The 27002-nt window shown below is 41.6% G+C and overlaps 1 protein-coding gene across 1 annotated transcript in view; it reads left to right on the top strand.

Moving 5' to 3' along the window:
• CELSR1 (cadherin EGF LAG seven-pass G-type receptor 1) overlaps positions 1 to 27002 on the top strand; it is a 160906-nt gene that overhangs the window by 73191 nt on the left and 60713 nt on the right. The window contains exons 3-5 of the mRNA XM_054399449.1: positions 10521 to 10743; positions 14276 to 14391; positions 17480 to 17568. Coding sequence (XP_054255424.1) covers positions 10521 to 10743; positions 14276 to 14391; positions 17480 to 17568 — 428 coding nt within the window. The remainder of the gene's footprint in view (positions 1 to 10520; positions 10744 to 14275; positions 14392 to 17479; positions 17569 to 27002) is intronic.

Below are 27002 nucleotides of genomic sequence, written 5' to 3'. Positions count from 1 at the left end.
ATTTAACTTCCAAGGAACATGGTAGTGGAGCTCGTTTTCTCCTAGCTGTAAATACAAAACTGGGGTCCCCTCTGACAATTCAGTAAGACTGAATTATGATAAACATATTTGGCTTCTGATCACATTTATAAATCCCAAGTTAGACATATTTATTTTCATCAGCAGATAACAGGAAAGTGGCAGGAAGGATGACTGGCTGCAGAGATGAGGTTATCAGGATGACATCTTTTTAGGAGGAAAAAAGTATCAAGTAGTTTCTTGTGTGTATGTTCTTTGTGTTATGATTGAATATTTTGACAGTTGAGCACCAGACTGAGGTGCATAGCCTTGAACATCAAGATAATTACAGTTCTGCAATACAGTTGTGCAGAGCATGGTGGGAACTACAACCTCATTGTTGTTGCAAATGCTCTTTTGTTTAGAGCATCATGGTTCAGTGCCTGCATCGAAGCCCCTGCTACTGGAGCAGGTTTTGTTCTGCGACACACACTGCATGGTGCCCCGAATTGCAGCTTCCCAAGCAGTCATCAGCATGAATTTTCAGTTTCAAAAAATCAAGATAAAGATACTATACTTCTGGCATTTGAGAGGTATTATACAGCATATTACAATGTAACCATTAAAAGATATTAAAATTTTTAATTAGATGGGGCCACCCAGCTTCAAGGGGACAGCACACTGATGTTCATAATTTAAGAAACATTATTATGAAGACAAGTGTCTTACATTAATAGTAAAACACATTCTAGATGACACAATAAGGTATATTAACACTTAACAAGGTGGTAGTTGTTTTAAATTACTTTAAAATAAAAACATATTTTACAAGAAAGGATGAATTTTAATCTCCTAAACTGCTTTAAGAAGAGTTAAGTGCAAGCTGTGGAAGCTGACTGGATTCATATGAGATGATCCTGATTTAAATTTAAAATAAACCAAACAAACTTCTGAATTTTCACCTGTTCTGTAGATTTAAAAATACATTGATTTTGAGAATTTCTGTGCAAGATGTACGTGACATGAAAAGACCTTTTTCAGGAGTCATTAAGAAAAAGCCATCTTCCCTGATTAAGTTTGCTTTTGTTTTCAGTTTATGTTCCTGACCTGTATATGAAATATTTTTGAGGCTACCAAAACATAAGATTATGGGATTATCTTTTCAACCCTAATCCTTTTAATTTGACAAGCAAAGGGGCATTTTTGACTTTTTTTCAAAATTTGGCTTCAATAATAACAGAAATTGGATCGGCCTCAGATTGTTTTTGCCAGTACTATCTACTCCGTCAAACAAAACCTCTGAACTCATACAATCCACAGTAGGCAGTTACCCAGTGTTTCTGACTTTCTTTTAATCTAATACTTCTCATAAAAAATGAAAATTATAAAGCTGTGAAATCCTAGCCTCCTTAGATGTAATTACAATAGTAGATTTACTTTAACCTTGTTTTTCAGTTGCTTTATTAATATTTTATGGCTTCTCTTCAATTATTCTCACTAATTGGCCATTATGCTTCTTTATACCAAAGCTTCTGGGACCACCTAGGATGTGAAGAGGGGTGATGTAGTTTGAGGTCACCTATTTTTAAACGCTGTCATTTTTATCATAGTGTTAGATTGCACAGAAGATGTGAGCATAAGATTTTTCTGAGAAAACTTTGGATTTATGAAAAACACAAAATGTAGGCTCTCACTCAGTCTTCTGGGTGTGCAGTTAGCTGCTTGTGAATTAATCCTAGCAGGCTGTGGGAAACCAGAGCAGATGGTTTCTTCTGTGCTTTGTCTCTTGTTCTGAGCCCCAATATCCAAGTCTGCAACAGCTACATGGAGAAAATTAATCAGGATCTTAGTGTAATAACGGCTGGACTCTGCTAAAGAAAACAGTAGTGTTTGCCATTGAAAGGGAGACCTTGAACTTCTCTGCATATGGCTGAGCCCTTTTCTGCCTTCATCTCTTTCCAGGGTCAGTTATATGCAGGCATGTTCCCTTTTTAAGCTGCTTTGGGATGTTAATTTGCACAAAAGTTAGTGCTAGAGTTTTCCCCTTCCCTATGCATTTTGGAACTGGGAGATGCCACCCTTTGGTGTTCCCTGTGGAAAGCAGTTCAGGGAAACCAGGCTGAAAATAAGCAAGAAGCCTGACAGTGCCTGAAAGCATGTCTGATTTTCCAGCTCCTGAGTTCCTGTTGATAAAAGATGTTATTGCACACCCACCCATGGTACAGCCACCACACCTTGCTTACTTTCCTCATTCATGTAAATAGTTTCATGTATTTTGAAACATGAGGCCAAAATGGCTGTGGAACAGACTTGGGGGACTAATGATGCTTGTGGTGGCATATGGTACCCATTAAAAATTGAAACTTTGCGTAACGAAAGAGTCTTTTTTTTTGTCATCTGGGCAGAGGCACATTGAGTCTATGAGAGCCCGTTTTCTTTCTCACTGCTGCCCCTGGAAGGAGGTGAGGACTAGGCATGGGAGGTGGTTCCCATGCTGAAGTGCCTGCAGATGTGCAGGCATGCAAATGTGGACCAGACTGCAAAGACATTAAGAAATCACCCAAAGGACCCCATAAATCAAAGATTGTTGTAAGGTAGCTGTGGCAGGCTGAAGACATGGATATTTTCTTTCTCATTCTCTTCCACTACATCTGAAGCATTTCCCTAGAGGCCTGGGGGTGATTATGTCCAATGCCATGGGGGCATCTGTCAGGGAGAAGCTAGATGCATTGTGTGGACCTCTGCTCACCTGCCTGAGCCAGGAGAATGGAACCCAAGCTTCATGCAGGGGCAGCTCTACATCAGTTTACACCAGCTCTGCAAAACAACCTGTTGGAGCTTTTCTTGAATGTACTGACACTAATTCATGGACTGTAAAATCCTAAGTTATCTCTTTTCTTTCCCAAAACATAAGGTGGACTTTGAAATGGGAGTGTTTTCTTAAATGGAAAGTGTTCTAATGTGGGAGTCTTGCTCCTTGCTTGTCAAGGCACTGTAGGGGAAAAATAATCACAGTACTTGTGATAACTGTTTTGTAACACTTTGGTACTTGCACCACTCCTGGACTCATTGCTGGAAGATGAAAAGCAAGCTATCTGGTGAAGACAGAGTGGAAGCTTAAGGACTAAGAATTTTTAATCTTCAACAAATATAGAAGGAAGAGAGCACAGGTATTAAAGACTCAGTCATGACATTTGTTTGTGCTCTGTTCCTGTAAGGCCTGGTGGAAGTTGCATAAGAGGAGAAGGTCCAATAGCCATTCAAACTGAGCATATAGCATCCTTACTTACTTACTAAGAATTTCTAGAATCCACCAACTAATTCATTTCCCTAACAGATGTGCCCCAAATATCACTAATCCTTCTCTATTGTTTCTTTTTTTTCCCCTTTTTTTCCTTCTCATTTAAAAGCAAAACCACCAAAAAAAAAAAAAAAAGAACAATTCCCAAATCATCAGTCAATCCCTCCATCCATCCATCCACCCACTGCTCCCTGCAATGTATCTTTTGTTTTGCTTTGTTTTGTCACCAGGGAAGAGGAGGTGAGGAGAAGAGGAACAACTTTGCTCAGGCTGGTGCTGTGCATAGGATCCCAGGCCTGCTGTGGGACTGTGAAGGGGCTAGGTACCATTTCAGTGACAGCTCTGTGTGTGCATTGCATCAGGGGGCACAGACCAAAGCAGCCTGAGACAGAGAGACTTCTGCTTTCCCTGTTCTTCCTTTTGTAAAATATAGTTTAGCTTGGTTGCTAGTTGGAGAAGGATCAGGAAGTGGGATGGGGTCGTAACCCATGCCATGCCTGTTTAGTATGGGGAGTTTTGATTGTGATCCTCCTCCTCCCAGGAGCATATAGGACCACAGCAGACAGAAAGCAGTTGCTGTCACCAAGGGTGCTGGTGGGATGAAGAACTGGGGAGGATCAGATAGCATCCTCCTGTTCTGGTGGGAATCAGAATATGAGTTTCTGCAGATCATCTGTTTCTGGTCACCTGTTTTGGGCTGGAATTTGACCACTAAGAGCTCTTGGGCCTTGGGACCAGTTGATGCCACCCGCAGCAAATAAAAAAAAAAAAAAAAAAGGCTCCCATGTCCATTGTTTTGGAACATCTCATGATTAAAGATCTCATGACTAGTCTCATGGTTTTTGGAAATCTGATTTGTGATTTATGAGGGATGCCTGGCAGGGGGAACTTTGTGGAAAAAGGCATAGGGAAGGGAGAAGTGTGATGATACAGAAGAGGAATGATATATATAGGGGAGTGAGCACTGGTAATTCTGCACCCTCTCTTCCCACCAGCCCAGCGCTTCATGGTTATGCTCACAGAAAAATTAAACTGCACCTAGAGATAAAGCAGTGATTTCCTGAGTAACCTATGATTTTCTATCACCTCGCAGAGCTACTTGGCAAGCTATATATAGTGTGTGAGGGGAATGTTTTTGCTGTTATTTTGCTCAGTGTATTAAGTTCAGGTTACTCTCTTGCAAATACATCTTGTTAATTCTGAAATAAATAGGGACTTAAATTACAAAGGGTAGTTGTCATTATATGAGTCAGGATTTAGGATTTAGTCCTAAACAGTGTGAGTGTGTATGTGTGGTGTGTGCTTGTGTGTGCTTATGTGTGTATTTATGTATTATTCAGCCTGTTTCTCATCATATGCCTGTACAGTACAGAAAGTGACAGAAGGAGCGGGGAGATCTCAGAGTGGACCTTAAGGTGATGTTTCTTCCCATAATTGAGTTGGGACTGGGTTTGATTTTCTTAGATCAATCCCAATTCTGAAAAGATAAATGAATAGGTAGAAGGAAAGACCAAAGTATATTTTCAAATTTGAACATTTAGTAGCAGTGTAATGTAGAAACCTCACAAAGTGCCAACCATCATTGAGTCCTGAGTCTAACAAATGCATCTGCATGGCCCCTCTGAAGTGACAGTAGGGGTTTGGCCACTGATTTCCCTGGGGCTCAGATTTTACATCTGCTCTTCAAATAGCACTGCTGATTCATCTGTGTAAGCTGGTACATGAATATAGTTGTCCCCTAATTCATCACAGTCGCACCAATGGCTTCTAACTTGCCTTTGATCTAGCTTCTCCTTCATTGAGAATGACTTGGTTACATTTTCCGCATAACTGCTCTCTAATTTTTCTCATAAAATCAGTAGATTTAGTAAGTGGCATTTGCTGGGAGGTAAGGCTGACTTCTGGTAGGTACTGAGGGGAGGGTACGCTCATGCATGACAGAGTCACTGAAGTTGTGAATTTCCCTTTCTGGGTAAAATCCGGTATTCATTTTTATTATTTGACTTGAGCCTGTGTTTTACACAAATTTTCCTGCAGTGTATCCATGCACAGTCAGTGGATAGAGGTAGGTATCTACTGAAGGTGTTGATCTGGTTCACCTAAGTCAAACGTGAGACACTAAATTCATACACGAGCCATCTAAAATGGCTTAAAGCTTTATTTCCATAACAGTTAACATCTTCCTAAGACCATTCCTTCATTCTTACTAGCGGGTGCATGGTGCTGCCTCCTTCCCTTGTGCCTGCTGTGCTATTCATCCCATCAATCCTAGGAGGGACCTAATCAGATCACTAACCCTGTGATAAAGAAATGAATGGTGTTCTGCCATGTTAGCTCCACAAATCAGTCAGCTGCAGGATTACAGGAATGCCAACACAAGGGAGGCAGAGGAAAGTGCAACGTGTTCAGGGAAAGGAGGGAACTATGGTAACTTCCACTCAACCTAAGCTGTGGTGAAAACACCCCTGGAATGGACTGGATCCCACCCTCTTTATCTCTTGTCCCAGTGGAGATTTCCAGGCCAATTCTGCAGCTAATTTCTTTTTAACAACCTTCTTAAAGCACTGATTGCTTTAGTGCTGATTGCCATTAAAGGTTAGTTTGTAGTGGTTTAGTTACTAGAGGAAAACAAGGGTTGATTTTCCCATAATGTGCAAGATAGGAAATGCATTTTTAATGGTAGTTGGTTCTTTCTTAGGACAATGGGTCAATGGGAATTCTTTGAAGAATTTAGTTGCCCTGTTTCTTGTTTCATCTTTTGCCCTGCTTTGTGTTGATTCTCCTTTCCACTTTAAAATACATTGTTTTAGACTGGCTGCTTGAATTAGATTCTCAAAAATCTTTCCATTCTGGTGAAGCAACTCCAGACATGGAGAAGAAGATTAATATGTTTCTAGAGTAAATGGTAGGATGGAGGAAATGAAGGAAGAATCAGTTGAAGTCAAACAATTGCAGATGCTGAGTGAAAAACTAGCATCTGCCTAGGGAAACTGGATAAAAAGAAATGAGAACATTAGTGCAGGTCTGCTGCCTCATGTAGATATATTTAATGTAGTATTTCAGATGAAAAGAATCAGTGGTACAAATGTTTGAGGACTAGTCCTTAAACAGGGATATTGTGGAAACACATTGCAGTAAACTAAAGCCACCATGTTACTTCTAGCAAGCTTTCCAATGTTGTATGTAATCTGTTGTTGTAAGCTCAGGCAATTCACCAGAAAAAGCACAGGCAGATTTCTACAAAGCCCAGCTCATTGGTGCACACCAGTGTGCTGTTTTGCTGCTTTGTCTGTTCTTGTTATGTTTTGCCTGGTACCATGGTTTCCTCACTTACATAAAGTTAATAAGAGAAATCTAATGAAGAACATCTTTGTAAAGTTAATCCTAAAACTGAAGATGTATGAAAGACGGGATGGTTTCCAGTAGGAAGCATTATCAAAAGCAACCATCTTCTTGTGGTCTCAAGGGCCTTAAAGCTGGGAAGCACTACATAAAGGGCTGCATAAATGCTACAGAATTCATAGCTTTAAGAGTCATCAGTCAATATTAATTGACAGCCAGTAAGACAGCTACTGTCCTGTCACAAAGCCCAGGAATCTGCTGGCAGATAGCAGGCAGCCATGGTCCATGTTATCCGACAGTGCGTGCTTTAAATTTAGCAGCTGGAGGGACCAAGCTTCAGGTCTCCTGCTTGGATTTCACAGAACTGTGATATGAAATTAGGTTTTTACTTGATTACTAAAATGTTGGCAATGCGAAATGGAAAATATATTAGCCAAGGAAATGCTGTGAGGAGCAAAGTAAAGTTTCACAGGCCAGGTGTGGGGGTGATACTTGTCAGCATTGCCTCCATTGCAGACCAAGCCCAGGCTGTGTGTGGTGGCTATCTGGGCTGTGCTCTTATCGTCTAAACCCTTCCAGACCCTTGCTGCACAGCAGCTCTCCATCCTGTACTGTTTTTTCCCACTGGAGTGCAAGACATCCCCTCTGACAGCATTTCCCAGCCCTCCAACCTTCAGCTGCTAGCAGGCACACAGGCCCTTTTCATCCCAAAGACTGGCAGATGCAGATGCTTTCCTTTTCAGTTCTTCAAGTAGCTCTTCCCTTAGGGCTTTCCGTTTCCAGCCAGCTTGCCCTTCAAGTCCATGTGGGCTTTGGTTCAAATTTGGAGGGTGTTTTTCAGGCCTTGCCTCAAAGCTCCCACAGGGCAGTACTGTGGAAGCCCTGCTTTGAATATTTTCTCAGATGGGTACTCCATAAGGCAAAAAAAGGCTAGTGAAGGATTTTTCAATCCTTTGTGCCTTGAAGTAGAGTGACGTCTTGGAGTTACTTTAGATATTTCAAAACCACAATTTTAACTTATTTTGGTAAATATACGTAAAATATGAAAATTCAACGTCAAAGAATGTGCATCAAATGCAGTTCTTATGTACATTACAGACTAAAGAGAATTCAGAATAACTTCAGTAACCGGGACATCAGTGATGCTATGGCTACAGCTGAATGAATGTAGCACGAAGGATCTTATTTAAAGTTGAACTACCTTTTTTTTTATTTTATTACCTCTTTAAGCTTTATAATGAAAATCAGTAACAAACATGACTCAATAGAACTTTTCTGTAACTTTTCTTTTCCCTTAAATAGTTGAATGCCTGTATATATATTTAAATAAATGATCTGTATACATTCTTGTTATATCATAGAATCAATGCAGAACCATCAATGACTTCCAGCATTGGCTTTTATGTTTTGCCTCCTTATTGCCATGGCATTTGCATAGTGTACTACAGTGCCAGGAATCCCTCCTTTTAGCTCACTGCTTTTTCTCCCTGTGTATTCAAGCCTGCGTGTTATTTGCTTTTGCCAGATAGATCATTCTGGTTTAAGAAAGCCTTGAAGATTGCATTCCTCTCTGAGTTCAAGAGTTATTTCACAAGATATCCTATTACTTTTTTGAAGTGACAAACTTCTGTTTAGCCTTTCTATAGGAATTGTGGGTTTCCATTTTAAGAGTTTTGGTACACAAGATGTGTGTGTGTATTAAGGGGTATTGGCTTCACTTATTCAGTGGATCATCAAGAAGTGTTTTCTGGAGTGCCTTTTAGAGCATCTGATGTGTGTGCATGCTTTGGCATATTCAATATACTGAGGAAATTTTCTGTCTTGAATGGTGTATATAGTTTCTCCCAAAAGAAGCACACTGTAGAGCATTTTCAAGTATTAAAGAAAGTGTATCACATAATCTCACCTGATACTCAGAATTGGTAAATGGAAACAGGAAAATAATTATCAAGTGGTTTTCACAGCATTTTATCTTAAGGTGTTAAAGTGAGAATACAGGAACATCAGTGCTGAATGAGAAAAGCTCTAAGATCTAAGCACAGACTTGAAGTGAAGCTCTTGGCTATATGGTTTATTACTTCTGAGGTTTTGGATTGCAGTCCCTCTAGGATGATGGGAAAGATTTATTTCATGTTTCTCTTGTTAACTGTGAGAACTGTTATTATAGAGAGATGTTTTCGGCTCCCCTGTGCTTTGTGTTACCTCCTTTTTTAAATATATGGAAACATCCCAGCATGTTTTTTGCCAGTAGGCAGTTGTAAAATCTCTCTGCTCATCATGAGGAGCATTGAGCAGGACCAGAGGTCCATCCTCCAGAGCTGAGCCCACCTCAATGGGGCCAGCATTTGCCTGGCTGCACAGATCATAGCACTCTTTTATTTACTTCTGCATATTGCCAGCATACATCATACCTGCCTGAAAGGCAAGTAATATTGATGCAAGAGAAGAAAGGCAGCAAAGCTAAGAGCCAAAAAGGCTGGGCTGTCCACCTCACCTTGTGTCAGAGATCACTATCCCTGAGGCAGCGGCTAAACCAGCTGCAAACTGCTGCAGTTTACAGCCTTGCGGAGGAAGGAGGTGCAGATCCAGGTCTGACACAGCAATTGTCCTGGCTGCAGGCTGATGCCTGGCACAGGCGGCTTTGGTGTGGGAAGCTGTGGGAGTAGGGCTGCTGGGGCAATGACTGCAGCAACACTTTGTGGTTTCATTTCTCTTTATATGTGAGTCACTGTCCACAACTCCTACTGCTTTTACTTTCATCTAGGAATGCATTTGCACAGTTTTAACTATACTTGAGTTAATACAGTTATATAATCGATAGTGAGTAATGGTGCAAATATCAAACTATTGGAAATGTATTCCTTCAACTGGCTGTGCTAAGTAGTTCTGCTCTACATTTGTCAGACATTGTTAGTGGGTAAAATTCAACTATGTATTGCATCTTCAGTTTCTCTGAACCGTTTTACCTGTGGTATCTGAACAGGCTTTATGTCTTAGGAAGATGCATGCCAAAACATAAAGGTTAACTAATTAACTCCTATAGAGGGTTTAGTTTTAGCAGATAATTTAAAGTTAATATCTTCTGTGTTTTGGGGTTTTTTTCAATTGTGATTCACTCTCAGATTTTGGGCAAGTTCAGGAAAAATTATGATATACATACAAACTAAGACACTTCGGCTTTGAATAGTGCATTTAATGTATTTTAATACAGACTTAAGGGTTGAATAGAAGAAGCATTTGAAGGGAAAACAGCTTCAGCAAGCATTACACAGTCTGTAACCTCTGCAGTACTGCTTTCATCTCTGAAGGGTTCAGAAAATGGTTGTCACCTGCAGGATGCATGCATGGCAAAAGGTGGAAGCAATGCATATGTCAACAGCATCCTGCTTATTCTTTTTATAAATGTTGTATGAGTGTGGTTGAGAACTCAGCCATGTCTGTGGCAGCAAAGACAAATTCCACTCAAACCAAGGTACAAACATTTACCTGTTTATTCGTTTACACCATTTCCAGCCCATAGTGAGTGAAAGATCAGAGCAATCTCCAGATATTTTGGTTGGAAGGGAGCATGTAAGTTTTTAACTGGTGGTGTTACCTCTTGCCATATAGGCGAGCTTTGTATTTATCACCAGGTATGGAAACAGCCAAGGAATCTGAAAACTGAGGTCCACATGGTTGGATACATACAAGAAGATTGCTCAGCAAATTGTATGCCACGCCCTCCTGAAAAATCAGACTTGAAAGACGAATGCAAAGCGGGCCAGGTGGAGAAGTTTGGAAGCAACTTAACCTTTAGCAGAAACACTTGGGTAGCTGAGTGTCCTAGTTTGCTGCTGGGGTGAGGTGTCTTCTTCCCTGACATGTGCTTCTTCCCTTGCAGGAGACTACTGTGAGGTGAATGCACGCTCTGGCCGCTGTGCTCCAGGGGTGTGTAAGAATGGAGGAACCTGCGTGAACCTGCTGATCGGGGGCTTCAAGTGCGAGTGTCCTCCAGGCGAATACGAGCGGCCGTACTGCGAGATGACCACCAGGAGCTTCCCACCACAGTCCTTCATAACCTTCAAGGGGCTGCGGCAGCGCTTCCACTTCACCGTCTCCCTTATGTAAGTCCTGTTGGGAAAGGGCTCTCACCGTTTGAGGAATATTGTTAAATATCATCACCAGCTGACGTGCAGAAATCACTCGAGGGATTTCTGACAGTGAGTCCTGCCACTGGGGTGGAGTTCGAAAGTGTTTGATTTTCTCTTCCGCTGAGGTGCTAACTCCTGACCTTCCTCTGCTGCAATGCAGGGCAGTGGCACAGGGAGAAGGGATACCAGGACCTCTCTGGCACCTTTCAGCAGCCCTCAGTTGGAGAGGTGTGAGAGTGAGTGGTATGTGTGCCACTGTGGCCTCCTGAGTTTCAGGCCAGCTGCAGACCCGACCCGTTCATGCTGCTTGTTTGGGAGCACTATTCCTCTCTCCTGTTCCCCAGCTTGAGAGAGGACCTAGGCCATGTCTGAGCACAGGCTGGTCCTTGGGCCCTTGCTCTCCTTTGGTTCCCACCCCTGGCCTTGAGACAACCCACAAACGGCTCTTGCTTTTGGTCTAGTCCCAGCAGCCAGACATAACCAGCTGCATCTCCATCTCATCTGCCTCTCCATCTCATCTGCCTCATCCCTAAGTTGGACAGTCTTCTCCTGGGATGTTCATGAAGAATACCACCAGGCACACGTCCCATCCAGCACCCACGAGTTACCTGGTGGTTTATGTGTGTCAGGATCCAGGCAGCTTCTTTCCATTGTATCCTTCATCTGCCTTAATCCTAAAGTCTGAAATTTTATGGAATTTTGACATTTTGGTTAAATCAGAAGGCATAAGTACAGTTCGCACACAAGCTGAGACAAGGAAAGGTTGCGCTCCTGAATATTGTTTTAGAGCATTAGATCTTAGTATGTGGAAAAGTTGAGGAGCAAAAGGCTCTGTTGGACTTGTCAGACCTACAGTGAGTGCAAACAAAAGAGCGGTCTGGGCTAGCTGCCAGCATAAATTACCTGCACTACCCTTGGCTTGTCCTCTCAGACTCATGGTGTCATTTTTCAGGCTTTCAGGAAGAGGTCTTTGACTGTAGTGTGCTTCAAGTTAAAGTGCCTTAAACAGTCTCTGTAGAGGTTATTGAGAAGCAGCAAACAACTGTAGTAAGATAGGGATTTCTCCACTGCCTTTAAACCCAAGGTGACATCTGAGCTAAACACTGCTCAGTTCATTTCATACCTGAACTTCACTTCTGTTTACACTTGTTATTTCTTTGGTTTTATTATCCTTCAGATAATGGAAAACATTACATGCAGATAAACAAGAATTAGCAGTTTGACTAGAGAATGATTTGGGATTTGGGAGCCTTCAGCCTTAAGTGACTCATGACCCTCTCGTAGCAGAGAGCAGGATGTTTGCATTGTCCTGTCTCATGACTGAAATGTGATTTATTTTTTTTTTTAAGTATTTGTGTTACTGACTAGGTATGTCTTTTTGCTTCCAGCACTTTACATCTTCCTTGCTCCCTTTCAACACTTCCTACTCCTTCCTTCCAAGAGATACTGTCAGTGGAGAGATTTTCTCATTATTAATTCAAAATTCTCTGAGAAAATGTCTTTTGTTTTCTGTGTCCTGAGACTGAAAATATCATTTCTATGAAAAACTAGCATTTTTCCCCACTTGATGGTAAATACACAGTTTCAAAAGCAGTAATACTTTCACTGTTAGTATACTAAAGAATTTTTCGACTACTGCCAAAGAATGGAACTGACCCCACACAGAGTAAATAAAAATGTAAAACATAACTAAATAATTTAATAGTTTAGTAAATTATGTTTTAATTGTTAAAATTCTGATAGAGTATTGTAACCATATCAGAAAAAAAATATATTCAAACGGAACTAAAGCTCCTGTTGTTGTAATCAATCTAACTCTTCTTGCCCACTAAAGAAGCATCACGAATATCGTTCTTACCTCTTTCACTCCTAAATGTTCCAGATATATCTCATCAAAACATTTTGATGAAACAATTATCCATAGAAAAATACAATCTTTGGAAATGTTTTACAGGAACTGTATTCCTTTGGAAGAAATGTTTGAAGGTGAAAAGTGAAAACTTAAATCAGTGTCTTGATACTATTGAAATATTTTAACAGTATTGTCTTAATTAATTTAGTTTGCCTTTTACTATCAAAATGGCATAAAAGCAATCAAAACAGTAATAGAATGTTTTGGTGGACTGTAACGGACATTCTTTGCAGTTTGCATTTTATTGGAAATGTCAAAATTTTTACTTCTGCTTTTTGAACCAGAGCAAGTCATTCTCCTTCAAAAATATTAATAAAGGTATGGAATAAAAAGTCTCATTTTCATGTAGCTCAGATTCAGGCTCTTTGTTCTGAAAGATCTCTATATGGTGTAAGACACAACATCAATACGTCTTACAAACAAGTGTTGTTGAAAAATACTCTTAATTTTGATTTTTTTTTATTTCAGTGGTGTTCTAAAATACTGTTTCATACTTTATGAATGCAAGTTTTGTTGCATCACATGAGAGTCTTGCCAGTATACATGGTGTGACAGGCACAAGAACAGTTTCTTCTGTCCATGGAAGGCAGTTTTCATTAGCATGGTTTCATTAGCACTGTGCATTGATTCATTTGTAGGAAAAGTGAATTAATTTACATCAAGCATATTTCCTTAAGTTTAAGATACAAAATAAGGCTACACTGCCATTTGGAAACACAAGAAATTCCCACGGTTTCTCTCCTTTTCTCTCTTTATATAATCTTCATCAAAATGCTTATGTAAATTGTAATAATTTAATTGCAGTTCTAAGCAGATGAAAGCTGTGTGTGTAAATCACCAAAGATAATAGGATTCAATTAAAAATTGTAAAATGCACACAATACACAGAAATTTGCAAAACAAAACAAAAAAACACAGGCTTTTTAAAAAGTAGAGTAGCCTGTTTTTCTGCAGGGAAAGTGTGATACATCCCATGTTAGAAGCACAAGAAAAATAAAACCAAAAAACATTCATTGGCAATGATTTAGTGGAATCATTTCGGTGTTTATGTTCCTTCTTCCAGCTGACTGACCTGTTGTTGATTGATGAACCCTGATTGTCTACATGTCATTATTAAAGTAACTCTTATCTTTTCCCTTTGTCTCCCCAACCAGGTCTTTTTAATCAGTTGATGACTTTCCTTGTACCTTGTAGCATTTAGGCAGCAAGCAGGTAGCAAGTATCCCCCCTTTGATGTGAAAATGCTTTCTAGCTTTCAGATTGTTTGCCAAGTGCAGTAAGGGCTACTGTTTGTTGAGTATCAGGTACTCATGCTGCAACGTGTGTCTGCTAATTTTATGTCTTGTGAGGGTCAGCATCCACAGTAGATCTCTCTAGAGTAGAGATTAATTTCTGTCTTGTTTGCTTCTGTCAATTGTGAAAGAGTAGATTTATCCTGTGCCTGATGTTTAGTTTTATAATTTTATGACTGAAGAAAAGATTCAAAGGCTTTCTTTTCTGCTAAATACAATGCTCTCTTTCTTCTGGGCGACTTGACCATCAGTCATTCATAAGCCATTAAGTATGAACTAACCTCTTACCCCTGCGTTCTAGGTTTGCAACCAGGGAGAGGGATGCTCTTCTGCTCTACAACGGGCGTTTTAATGAGAAGCATGACTTCATTGCCTTGGAGATCATTGAGGAGCAGATCCAGCTCACGTTCTCTGCAGGTGAGGTTTTGCTAAGTCGAGTATTTCTGCTTGTCATCAGGAGATCCTGTCAAACTGTTTATAAATGCACTTTAATGATTTTATATAGCTATTTGCTGCTGCAATAATTAACTCGCTGACATTGCACAGTGAACAACTGATGCAGGGTATTGCAAGGAACTCCAGGTTGTAGCAGTTTGTGGTGGTTACACTTGATGCTACAGGCAGGAGATTATCAACATACCAGTTATTAAAGCCAGAGTTTATGACTACTATAAAACATTGGCACAAGCCTGGAAGTTGGCTTCTGAGCCAGGGACTTCATTTTATCACAGTGATAAACATTGTGTGTTTATGTATTTTTACACTACAGCATCAGTGAAAGTAGGTGTGCAAATATTATCAAAAAATACAACGTGAGCCAAAGGGAAAGCCAGCAAACAAGTGAAAATTGCCTGCCCTTCAGTAGCACTTGGTGACAAGTAGTGCTATTGCTGGAATGCACTTTTGCACTCTTAGAAGAAGCTGTAAAGAGAAACTGAATTTAGGAGAACTTAGCTGACCACTCATTGCTGTGGTGGGCTAGGAAACCAGAAACTAAGGCTTTGGTGTTTGCTTGGTTTCTTCACTAGGACAAAGCAAGTGGAGTGTTTAAGGCCAGGCTGGATGAGGCTCTGGCCAGCCTGATCTAGTGTGAGGTGTCCCTGCCCATGGCAGGGGGGTTGGAACTAGATGATCCTTGTGGTCCCTTCCAACCCTGACTGATTCTATGATTCTATGATTCTATGATTTTAGTGCTTCTGGGACTGCAGAGAGGGAAATTCGACAAGTGGAGATCAGAATGGCATGTCTCTCTGCTACCATGGCCTTCTTCCAGGGGACAGGCTTCCTCCAAAAAAATCAGTCCTGGCAGTGACAAAGCTCTTCCTAACAAAAATGTGATCAGAACAAGCCCTCAGCAGAGGGGTGTTTCCCAGATTAAAAAAGCTCCATATTCATGCAGAAACTCATGCCCAGCTGTCCTAATTGCCATGACAGGAGCAACAGGTGAAGCTGTTAGCACACAGCTGTACAGCATGACTGAAGGACATTGAAGCCACCATTAATCACCCACTGGACTTCAGCAGGCTTGCTGAGGCTCTTGGGAGTCCCTCTTGGTGGACCACTTGCATTTTTGCTTCAGCCTGGGAGCAGATCTGTGAGTTTGGTGGGAAGGTGTTGGTGGCTTGACTAAATCTCAGCAGGGCAGACAACTTCTAGCTGGGAAGAGCTGTTGTATAGGTCAAGTGGGGTTACGTGTAGGTCAAGTGACATGTTTATACCTTGTGTATCAGGCACATAACTCAGGAAATAATCCTGATATTTCCCATTATCTATATTCAGGATAAACACCTAGGCTATAGTCAACTCTTAATTTTGTGAAAGTAAGACATTGCATGCAGTAAAGCAGTAGAAGCAGAGGCACAGCCCATGTAGTTGTTGCACACTCCTTATCAGTGATGGTCACTGCCCTCAGATCCCATATTAAAGTCCTGTGTGACCCCACTGATTTACCAGCAATGCTTAAGTGCATATATGGCCCCTCTGGGTTGAAGATACCTGGGTTTGTTTTCCCTTTATTACCTCAATGTTGTCCAAATTAGATTTAAGACAGACATTTGAATGAATTTATGTAATAAAATAACATGCTGCTGTTGAAGAGATGTGGTTTCTTCTGTAGCTCTGCTCTGCTTGTCTAAACTTGAATCAAATTGTTTGGAAGGCACCCTGAGGATGAATGAGAAAAAAATAAATTCCACTTGCACTTATACACATTTAATTGTGGAAGAACTCCTTTAAAATACATGAAACTAAATTTAGATTTGCACTGCTCCACCAGAGAGCAGGTCTGGTCCTGTATATTACAAATGGGATTTTCTTTGGAAGGAGAATGGTTTATGTATTACAGTTTTAAGTGGCTTTTAATGAACAGTACAAGTTTTGGACATCTGATCTGACTGCTTTACCTGTCGCAACAACTTTTTCACAGAACGCAAAGCTAGATAGGAGAGCAGTGATCTTCCTTTTGAAGAAATTTCCTAGCTAAATAAAAGGCCCAGTTTTTACTGTAGATCTTTTATCACTAGGTGATAAAAAATGTCAAAGCAAGATGTCAAACATGCTAAGCTGAAATCTATATTGTTTAAATAACAGAAGTATATATAGGATGGCAGTTAAAGGAGAGTAGAGGACACAGGAATAATACTTCACACAGGTTAAAGTACTGGTTGCTAAGAGAAAGCTGAAGGTGCATTTGCAGCTCAATAATACTATGAACTTTGTTAGCTTATAGGAGGAAGTTTTTTTTCCTGTTGCTTATTAGGTACAGTTTTCCAGACATTTAAAAAAAAAAAACAAAAAAAAACACCCACCAACCTAGCAATCTCTTCTCTGGGCCAGGCCTCTTATATACTTTCAACATGACTGTTTGTTTTGCTGCTACCTCAGAACAGATATGCCTGGTTACCAAGCTGATTCTGCTGACTCAGACCTGGCTTAAAGGCTCCAACTTTCCAATTGCAATGACAAGGACTTACTTTCAAATTTAAATACTGAAAGACTGCCAATAATCTTCGTTAATTGCTGGTAAAATTTTGCTGAGACCAAGGTATCGTGTTTCATGATAGAGAACTCTTGGATTTCAGTTTCCAGTTTCTCAGCTCTGAAAAGGAGTAGGCTTCCCTTCACTGGCAAAATGTCCTGGCAGAATACTCATCATATTAAAAAAAAAATCATCTTTTTTCCACTTTTGGTAGAAATGCAGAAAAATTTATATACCTTTTTCAGCAATAGCTGTATCTACCCAATGCATCTGATACCATACTTTACAGAAGCATAATAAAAAAATAACATGTCATCTGAATGTGCTGGAAGCTATTTTTGTATTTGTGCATTAAAACAATTCCATGAAACTGGGCATATTTACTATTTCACAGGAGGAAAAGCCAGATTCCTCCATGATGAGGATAGCTGCATCCTGTGCCTGATGATGGTCTCTGCATTTCAGTTTAGTGCAGTGCAGAGTTTGCAGTGATGTTAACTTGTTTGTCCCTTCTGCCTGCTCTTGCAGGGGAAACAACCACTACAGTAGCACCATTCATTCCGGGAGGTGTCAGTGATGGACAATGGCACTCAGTCCAGGTGCAGTACTACAATAAGGTAAGACTGATTGTGTTGCTGATAATTCTGTTATCTATAAAGTTATAGAGGTGCTGGTCATCTGTCTCTGACCTGATGTATGCAAATGGCCTGGGTTTTATTTATCTAACTAGGCACATTGCTACAGCTCCACACAAATAGTACTGGTCTTGCTCACCTTGCCTAGAACAAAAATTCCCTGTGAGGGCTTTTGAGTTTTGTCTCAGGCAGGCAAACTCAGACCTAGTACATTCCTTCAGGTATGTGGAACTATTCTAGTTTTCAGTTCTTTAAACCCTCACAAGTGTCAGTGTATTTAAAATAACTGATTCACTTATTTGGATCTCTTCTAAGAATTACGCAGTGCAGGAACCTTCAGTGTAGTAACTACAAACCACTAGTGTAGGCTTTTCTGAAGCAAAGCAAAATTCTTCCCTATAACTCTCTTTTCTTGTGTTAAATGACAAGTTTTGATAGCATAGCTTCTCTGGTTTGAAAAATTTAGTTATTAAATGATTGACACTTTTCAGTAATCAGGGACTACCTTACTAAATCAATTTTTATCAGCTATATAAAGAAATACTCAAGAGAAAAGCAAAAAGTGTTACTGCATACAGTCCATGGTACTCAAAGGTGGACTCTGGGGTCCCTGTCCCACAGATGCACCTCTGGTAGCTGACAAGAGCAGGCTCACTTTGACTGCACCAAAGGTGGGGACTCTGCAAATGAGCCATTTTGTGGTGAACCAAAAAGCAGAGGTTTGGGGTGTTTGGTGTCGCTGTTTACAGATAGATGTCAGAGCTTTTCTCTTTAACAAAAATTAGAGAATTTAGTTAGTTACTGAGAAGCACTGCTTTTAAGTCTGACATGATAGCATTATTGGGGATCACATAAGGAAATAGAGGAGAGCATTGTTGGCTGTTAAAAAGGAAACAGGATACTGGTGTAGGAAGCTGAATGGAAGATGAAGGATTAATATATCAGCAAGTTCTTTATTTCCAGCGCTGCATCCTTTCATCATGGTTTGTGTGGCAGTTTGAATGGGAGGTTTAAAATTTTCTTTGGACTCCTAGATGGAGTCTCATTGCCTAAGGATATTTTATTGAGGAAACAAAAACTTTTTTTATTAGCTATTTTATGTTAAAACAAACAAACAAAACTTATTTTGTAAGGTTTGTACTTAATATACTCTCTACTATCTGAAGCACAGAGAATGAAAGCAAAACTTGGTATGTTGCCATGCATGCATCTGTGGACACTGTGAGGCTCTTCTTTAGAAACTTCAACAGGCCATGTTTCCATAGTTTGCGTATTTGTTAGTGAATTGCTCTAGCAGACGAAATAGCACTTGTCAAGGCAGCAGAGGGACACTCCAGCTTTCCAGCTCCTAGATGGACAGGGGTGGGAGGGCACAGCTGCAGGAACAGCCACTGGAGCAGCTTGCTGAAGCACTGCCAAGCAGATAAGGAGCTCGGGCAGCCCCAGGATGCTCTTTAAAAGGCAAAGAGATCTGACATGGATGTTAAAAATAAACCTCATTTTCAGATCATGCTGCTGTTCAAGCAGACTGGTAGATGAGCCATGTTAGCAGCTGGTGTTTTCCTATCGTTAACGTGTGCCCTGTCGTTATTTTCTTCCTTTGCTCCAGCTTTTTGAAGGAAATGAGTCGGTCCCCACTACATGGGAGGAAACTCGGGGCAGAGAGGGAAAGCAGAGGGCCCATGCCAGGAAACGCCACTGAATTCACTGTCTTTGACAGTCATGTGAAATAAAACTGATGAAAAGCAGGGTCACTGTGAGGAGAGCAGCACTGTGCCCTTTGCTCTCCATGTTGGAGACTAGGGTTATCATCTTCCCTTTAGCAGTATTTATTCCAGAATGGTTAGATTTGGGCTGGCGAAGGGGAGCTGACAATATTGAGTTACTGGCACAAGTAGGATGTGCTAACCCATATGTATTTAGCGTGCTCGCAGGACTTTCCAGCTGGAACTGCATATATTGCAACAGATCTCCCATAGTGAAAGAAGGAGTGGGTACTGCAGGACAGCATCAGCTGGAGGCAGCTCTGCAGGCCTGCCTGCTGCACCCTGCAGCGGGATTAAGCCTTCGCCTCGGCTGGTATTTGTTTGTAAAGCAGTTCCTTGGCTACTTCATCTTTTAATAAAGGTGGAAGTAAAGTTTCTGTGAGGTTGAAAAGACAGAGATAATTTAGGGATTTTGGTTGTGCCAAGATAAATGGGATACTGTGTCTAAACTTGACACAGCTAAGACACGCTTGAATAGCATAGTACCCAAAACTCATGAGTTTGCGTAAATTAGGCACTCCCATTATTCTGCAGGTACTGCATTCTTACACTCTTTCCAAAATTCTACAGTGGTGTTGGGTCCTTATCACATCACTACTTAGCCCCTTTGCAGATTTCCTGAGCAGCCAGAGTTCCTCTGAGCCATCTCCCTCCTCCTTGTGTCCAGCCTGTGTTTGATCCTCACCTCCAGCCCCTTCTGGACTCCCCTCCCTTCTCTTCGCCTCCGGCTCACTCATGCATTTTGCAGCAGCATGCTGGCATTTTGCAGTCCTACTGCAGGGACTACTTCCCTTCTTGTGTCACTTCTGTGCTTTTTTTTGCACAGTAAAACCCATACAGACATTTCAAACTTTTCTTATCTTTTATCTTATTATCTTTTCTTATTATTCACACTCCTACAGCTGAGTGCTGCCAGGCTGCTTGTCCTGCTACTGGAGCCATTACATCTACCCACCACTGTGTCCCCGGGCAGTAATAGGCTGGATTCTTTCCTCCTGCCTTGGAAATGTGAGACACATTGTGGTGCAGGTTGAATAATCAGCCATTCAAAAATTTCCTGTTGTGCTCACAGCAAGCATTTGAGTTCAGATACTCTCTTAGCTTCATCTTTCATTTCCAGTTCCTTTTTGTGCTAAGCTTCTTTAAAATATATTTTTAAAAACTAAGTTAGAAACTGCTCTGTTGATTTCCTTCTTTCTGCATTTGTACAGCATCTACAAAGAAAAAAAAAAGTATAGTCTTCTTTGGAGCATTCACATAATGCCACAGTTCACATATGGACTATTAGATTTCACCACGGCCAAGGTTACTTTTTCATCTTTAGTTTTTGTGGAGAATGAGTAGCAGGCTTTGATACATAATCTAAATCATGTCAGTCCAAAGCAAATGTTTTGTCAATGAGTTTTCACAGCTCTAAAAGCTGTTCATGCAATCCGAGTTGGTCATGGACAGATAAGAGCAAAGGTTGAGTGGCTTTTGGCACCTGCAGTTCTGTGGATGGTATTTGGCTGAGCATTGCTGGAATTGGGTCTCGAGGAATGGGTAACTTGAATGCAGTTGTCAGCGCTGGTGGGAAGCTTCTGCAGCAACATTTCCTGGATGTGGCACACAGTTTGCCACCCTGAGCAGTCACTGTGGTAACAATGATAATGCAATTAGAAACGAGCATAGAAGTGAATCCTGTAAAATCAGCTCAGAAGCAATGTGCTAGGTAATATTTATCTTTAATATTGTTGAAAAATGTTGTTTCATGATTAACTCCATGTCATGAAGGTCCCCTGCTGCTTAGGACAAAGAGTAGAGCCTTACTGGTAAGAGGGAAGTCCAGAGCTGGCTTTATGCCCCTGTGCTTGCAGAGAACCATCAAACCAGTTCTCTACCAGCTCAAGTATCTGATGCTTTCTTACAAATCCTGGCATGTGCAGGCATATTAAAATGTGGCAGCAATGAAATTGATTGTATCAGAGCTTGAAGGGAAGCAATGTTATTTCATTTACTGTATAGTGATGGAACTGGATATTCCTTCCCTGGTAACAGCTGACATACTTGGTTTCAGTGGAAATGTCTAAGGGAAGCACATGGATGGTGTACTAAGGAAGTGTTGGCTCTGTGTTGAATTTCTAGAAGGGAAAGCACCAAGGGAAGGAGTTAACAAGCGTAAGAGAGCAGAAGTGAACTACAAGTATTTTATAGCCAGTTATAGTTTCAGTTATGTACTTGAAGTCTTGTCAGCTACCCAGTAGCAAGATATCAGTTTACCTGTTTGCAGTGTTACTCGGCCAGTATAGATGTTTCCTGACAGCAGGATGAAGGCAGACAGGAAAACTACTAGCTGACTGTTATCTCAAACATATTACCTTCTGAATTCCTGACTTTGCATCCATTAAAATCAATGGGAGGTATTAAATTAAACGTGACCTGCATGTGCCCTGCTTTCTCAAGAGTTATATATATTGATAAGATATTCAGAAGACATGGATTGTTAAAGTTATTTTGGAAAGAAAGGTCAGGGAAGGGAAAATATTTAAGCCTGTGTCCTGAAGGGTCAAACCCCAAAACATGCCCTAGCCCAGACAATGAGCTAAGCACCTGTGGCTATGCTAGCCTGGACAGTTCCTGAGGTCCAGATGGTCAAGGCATGTGTGATTAACATTGTAAGCACCCCTGAATGTACAAACCTGGACACTTTTTGAGGTCCAGATAAACCTGTACCATGTGTAATTAACTTTGTGACACAGCTATGAACTGTGTGTGCCCCTGGCCATGTTTGAATATGCCCCATCTTATAGTTCCAGTTATCAGGTTTCTGATACCAAATGGCATTAATTCTCTTGGAACAGTATTTAAGCCAGAGAAAAAGTTAGGCAGCTTGCCCTGTTCTTACCCAGACAGCAACTAGAGCCAAATGCTGCCCAAGTAGCAGCTGAAGGGCCTTGTGTTAGCAGATCAACTACACCTGGGCCTTGTTTTTGCCACAAAGAGAGGAGAGCCAAATGCTGCCCAAGTAGCAGCTGAAGAACTTGTCCTAACAGGCAACAGCTATATCCAGACCTTGCACCTGGACCAAGGCAGAAAGGGGAAATGCTCCAAGAGAATTGAATCCCCAAAGAGGCTACAGCCTGGCAAGGGAGCACACAAGAGAGAGGCCCCCCTGGTCCTCTCTGAGCCAAGGACTGCTCGAATTATAGCCACAGCATCTGGGAATATACCAGACAGAGGAGCAAGTTGTGAGTACCTGGCTAATCTGCCATGGAATCCCATTTGTGGGAAAACCACAGATCACAGCACCTGTATTTCCAATTTGAATTGCTGTATTGGAAGTGTTAGATCTGTGCTTAAATCATTTAATTGTCTTTATATGTGGAATGTAATACCCACAACCTAATAGAACCTGTAAATATACTGTGTAAATAAGTTACACCAGTGTTTGAAGATACCACTGCCCAAGATATTAAGTAGTAAAATATATAACAGTCTGACAATTAAAACTGGTAAAAAATAGAAACAACCTGCTGGTTGTTCACAAGATACCTGGCTTAAGGGGCAGCAGCAGTCTGATGAGATTTTTGCCTTGGTCATGTGCTTCCTCTCTACCTGAAAGTGCAGTTTGCATCTGATGGAATTTAGTCTTTATCCTTTGGCTCTCCTGAGCCTGCTGACATAAGTGATGGTCAGTAGGTTTAGCTATGCTGATATTTGTTTGGAACAGGAGCAAAACCACCAGGATGTTTGATGGTAACAATGCTCAGTATCAATAATATCACATTAACTGTCTGGCATTCTTTGCGCACACAGGATCGGGTATGATTGTAGGCAGTGCTTGGGACAGGAGATTTGTGAGCCTGATAGTGGGTGGTGTTTTTAATAAAGTGAAAACTTCAAGCCACTTTCCCAAACTTCTGATAGAAATGCAATTTTGTTCAGAATTTGAGATATGTCATCAAATTTATGCTAATGTTTTACCTGACTCCTTACTTCAGGGTAGAATTCATCACTTGGCACAAGATAAAAATGTTTTGCGTATGGACATGTTTCTTTAATTATAGAGGGCATATTTTATACTGTGCATTTTATGTATTACTTATACATATATGACATCAAAGTTGCTTAAGGATGTTGCTGTTCTGTAGACAGGAGCTCTTTCTGCATCTGTTTAAGGGAGCACAAGACAATTTTACCTAAATGACAGAAAACCTGAAAAGAGCAGAGAGAAACGTCACTGTGTCTGACGTGCAGTATAGTAATTCTGGGGGATGGGGTGAACAAATACCTCAATGACTCTCAAAAGTAACAACCGTTAAGACCAGGCAGTGTGTGTGCATGGGATCCTCCCCCGTGGTCAAGAGGGTCAAAATGACAGGTGCTTCAGGGAGTGCCTCCACTGTAATGGTCTCTTGAGCCCACAGGCTCTTAGGACGAGATATTTAGGACAATCATTGTCCTTTCTTCATAACTTGGCTAAGGTTTTTTCTCATATTTGATAATTGATAGAAAGATGCCATTCTTTCATTCCTTCCTTGCGTGTTTTTATACTGATGAGTGCTATGGTTGTTTCAGATGTTGACTCTCTTGGAACACAGAGGTTACAGTTAGCAGGGACCTGCTGCTTTCTATCCCTGTGCACTTTCCACCCAGTAGAGCCCAGACCTGTCTTTAGCCTGAAGAGAGGTGCCAAGAAAAACAGGCAAATTCGTCAGTTAGAGATAATCTTAAAAGAACTGAAGGCTGTTTAAGGACAATCATTGATATGTTGTGAATTCAAAGCACATTGCTCTAAATCAGACTCACTTATGCTTTCAAAAACCTCCTACCTGCCTCTGGTAAGTGATGGTTTCTCTTGAGTTAAATGGCCTTCATCTGGGGCAAGCTGGAGCTTGAGCATCACTGTAGATTGAGCTAATGCTGTAGAGATTTAGCTTTCAACCCACTCATGCACATTTGCCAGTACCTTTCCTTTCTAGGGAGGATCTATCCATCACTCATCAGCTGAAAGCTGTTTCCAGATGCCAGAATGCCCTCTGTTTCACTGCCAAGTCCTGTGCTCTAATTGATTTTTCCATACCTCGAGTGCATGCTGCAGCTCTCCTCTTGTGCTTGTTCAGCCAACAAGTGAGTGGACCGGAAGGCAGCTTTCTCCCTCATCTGTGAATTCCTTGGCCAAAGATGATCCTGAAGGGCTATGCAACTATGCCCATACAGCTGTGCTGAGGTTACCGTTTTGAGTCTGCATACACAAATCCTCCATAGTGTGGATCAACAGTAGTGACCCACAGACTGGCTGTTGAATCTGGAAGGTAGCATACATCTGGGGAGACCTCAGTGAGTCCCATTTCCTTGTGCAATCTGAGTTGCAGCTCTCCAGCACTGCTGGGCTGAGTTTGTGTGTCCTGCTGGGCTCCAAACAGAGCTAGGGGCAGTTGAGGTTTCTGAGGATGGATTTGGAACTGCTGCCAGCTCAGGTAGACTTGGGATGAAGCTTCTTGCAGTGTCTGCACTGTGGCAAGGCCTTTTCTGTTCCCCAGACTGCCTGACTAGTAAAGTAGGCTGGAGGTACACAAGAAGTTGGGAGGGAGCACAGCTGGGATAGCTAACCCCAACTGACCAGAGGAGTATCCCATGCCGTATGACACTGTTATTGGCAGTAAAAACTGTAGGGAAGAAGGAGGACATTTGGAGTTACAGTACAGGTAACCACTATGCATGATGGAGCCCTGCTTTCCTGGAGACGGCTAAACATCACTTTGCTGATGGGAAGTAGTCAGCTAATTCTTTGTTCTTCTTTACTTTCATGCAGTTTTGCTACAAGAAATTGTCTTTAAACACACAAGTTTCCTCACTTTCACCCTTCCAATTGCCTTCCCCATCCTTCTGTGGAGGGGGTGAGCAAATGGCTGTGTGGGGCTTAGGTGCTTGCTGGAGTTTAAGCTATAACACTAACCAAGAAATAAGAACCATTTTACAACAGGCTTGGTATTCAGCAGCTTCAGGATAAAGGCTTTCTGTAGCAGGACAGGAGCAAAGGCCTTGAAAAAAGAATTGTAACACATATCTGGCAGACTTGGAGATGTAAAGGGAAGATTGTTGGGTTTTGGGTTTGTTGAGTTTTGGGGGAAGGTGGTCCCATTTTTCTAAATGAAGCAGAAAAATCAAGCCAGTTTCTTTGCTTGAAAGACTTTTCTGCACAGGTATCTTCCAGATCTCTAATCCAATGGCAACTTTTGGTCTTACACAAGGAAAAGGGGGGGATAAATGTAAAGACAGAAGGCCCAATGAACCCTCTGAGCTCCCAAGGGCAACAGCAGTCTCACGGGGCAGCTGTGGAGGTGGTGAGAGTGAGCAGTGGCCACCATGGCCCATCAGCAGATGTGGGGATGGCAGTTGCACACTGTAGGAAAAAGATGGCACAAATTTGCTTTAGATGCATCATGTGTCTTGCTGAAGTGTACCTTCATGCAGAGCACTTGTTTCAACTGACTGCATGGTGAGCTTCAGCTCTTGGGTTCAGTCTTGCACAAACCATGCATTCTATCATATGCATGTTAGTGGAGTTATCGTCAGGATTATCTTTATAGCAAATCTCTAATATTCATCACAGCCTTTCTTTTACTAGAGCCTTTGTTTTGATTCTGGGAGCCTGTGTCGTGCCTACCATGGGCAGAGCACTTCTGAAAGACTTGAGGATGCATACACAAAACTTACCTTTTAAAAACCTCAGGTCTACCCAAGTTCCCCCCATCCAAGAGCCAACTGGGGCCATATTTCATCCAGCCACAACTCACTGTGAGGGCGACACAGCTATACCCTAAATGTCAAGACGGTATGTTTTTAGGCACCTGGAAGCTCAGCAGTTACTTCTGTTCCCCCAACACCAGCAGACAGGATCTGCCCTTTAATCTAAACCCCTTGCATAAGCACAAGTGACACAGGCAGTCACAGCCAGTGGGAGTGGTGCTAGTCGGTGTTGGAGAGTTTAATGTAGCACTTTGTTTCCAGTAGGGATGAAATGGAGCAACCTTTGACCACCTTCTGCAGAGATGAGCACAAGCCCTGCTGGCTAGGACAGATTGCCCCTGCACCAGGTGCCTGTGGAGCTCACAGATAGATTATCTCATTTCCGTCTGAAAACACAAAGCCTCTCTGATGATGGCAAATTCACCTGGAATGGAAATATATTCTTTATTCAGTACTGATAATTGATTTAGTCACTTTGCTTTGGGGGGAGGGGAAGGCACCAGATATCAACATTTTAGTGAAAGATTGTGACAACTGTGCCAAAAGACAAGAATGACACTGGTTACTGCTTCCTCTCCTATAAATGGAACTAATTCTTGTTAGAAGTTCTGGGTTCATGGTGTTCCTATTCCCCGAGACCAACAGGGGAACAGCAGCATCGCACAGTGGCTCAGATCAGGTTTCCTAGTGCCACCCTGCCACTGTGTTGCCCCTCAGGCAGGAGCCTCCCATTCCAGCGTGAAAGCCTTGTTTGCTCAGCTCTTGGTTTCCCTGCTGAGCCTGCCAATGAGGCTGCCAGCACCGTGGGTGATTTATGAGGCAGGCACATGCCTGCAACTGAATAGGGCTTGCCAGCTCCTTGGAGAAGAGCCACATAGCTGCCACCAGCTAGGAATAACTTTTAGTCATTGGACCCAA

This window comes from Indicator indicator, chromosome 3 (genome assembly GCF_027791375.1).
Source record: "Indicator indicator isolate 239-I01 chromosome 3, UM_Iind_1.1, whole genome shotgun sequence".
NCBI lineage: Eukaryota > Metazoa > Chordata > Aves > Piciformes > Indicatoridae > Indicator > Indicator indicator.
The sequence above is the reverse complement of the archived record's forward strand: the minus strand, read 5'-3'. Positions and strand labels throughout refer to the sequence as shown.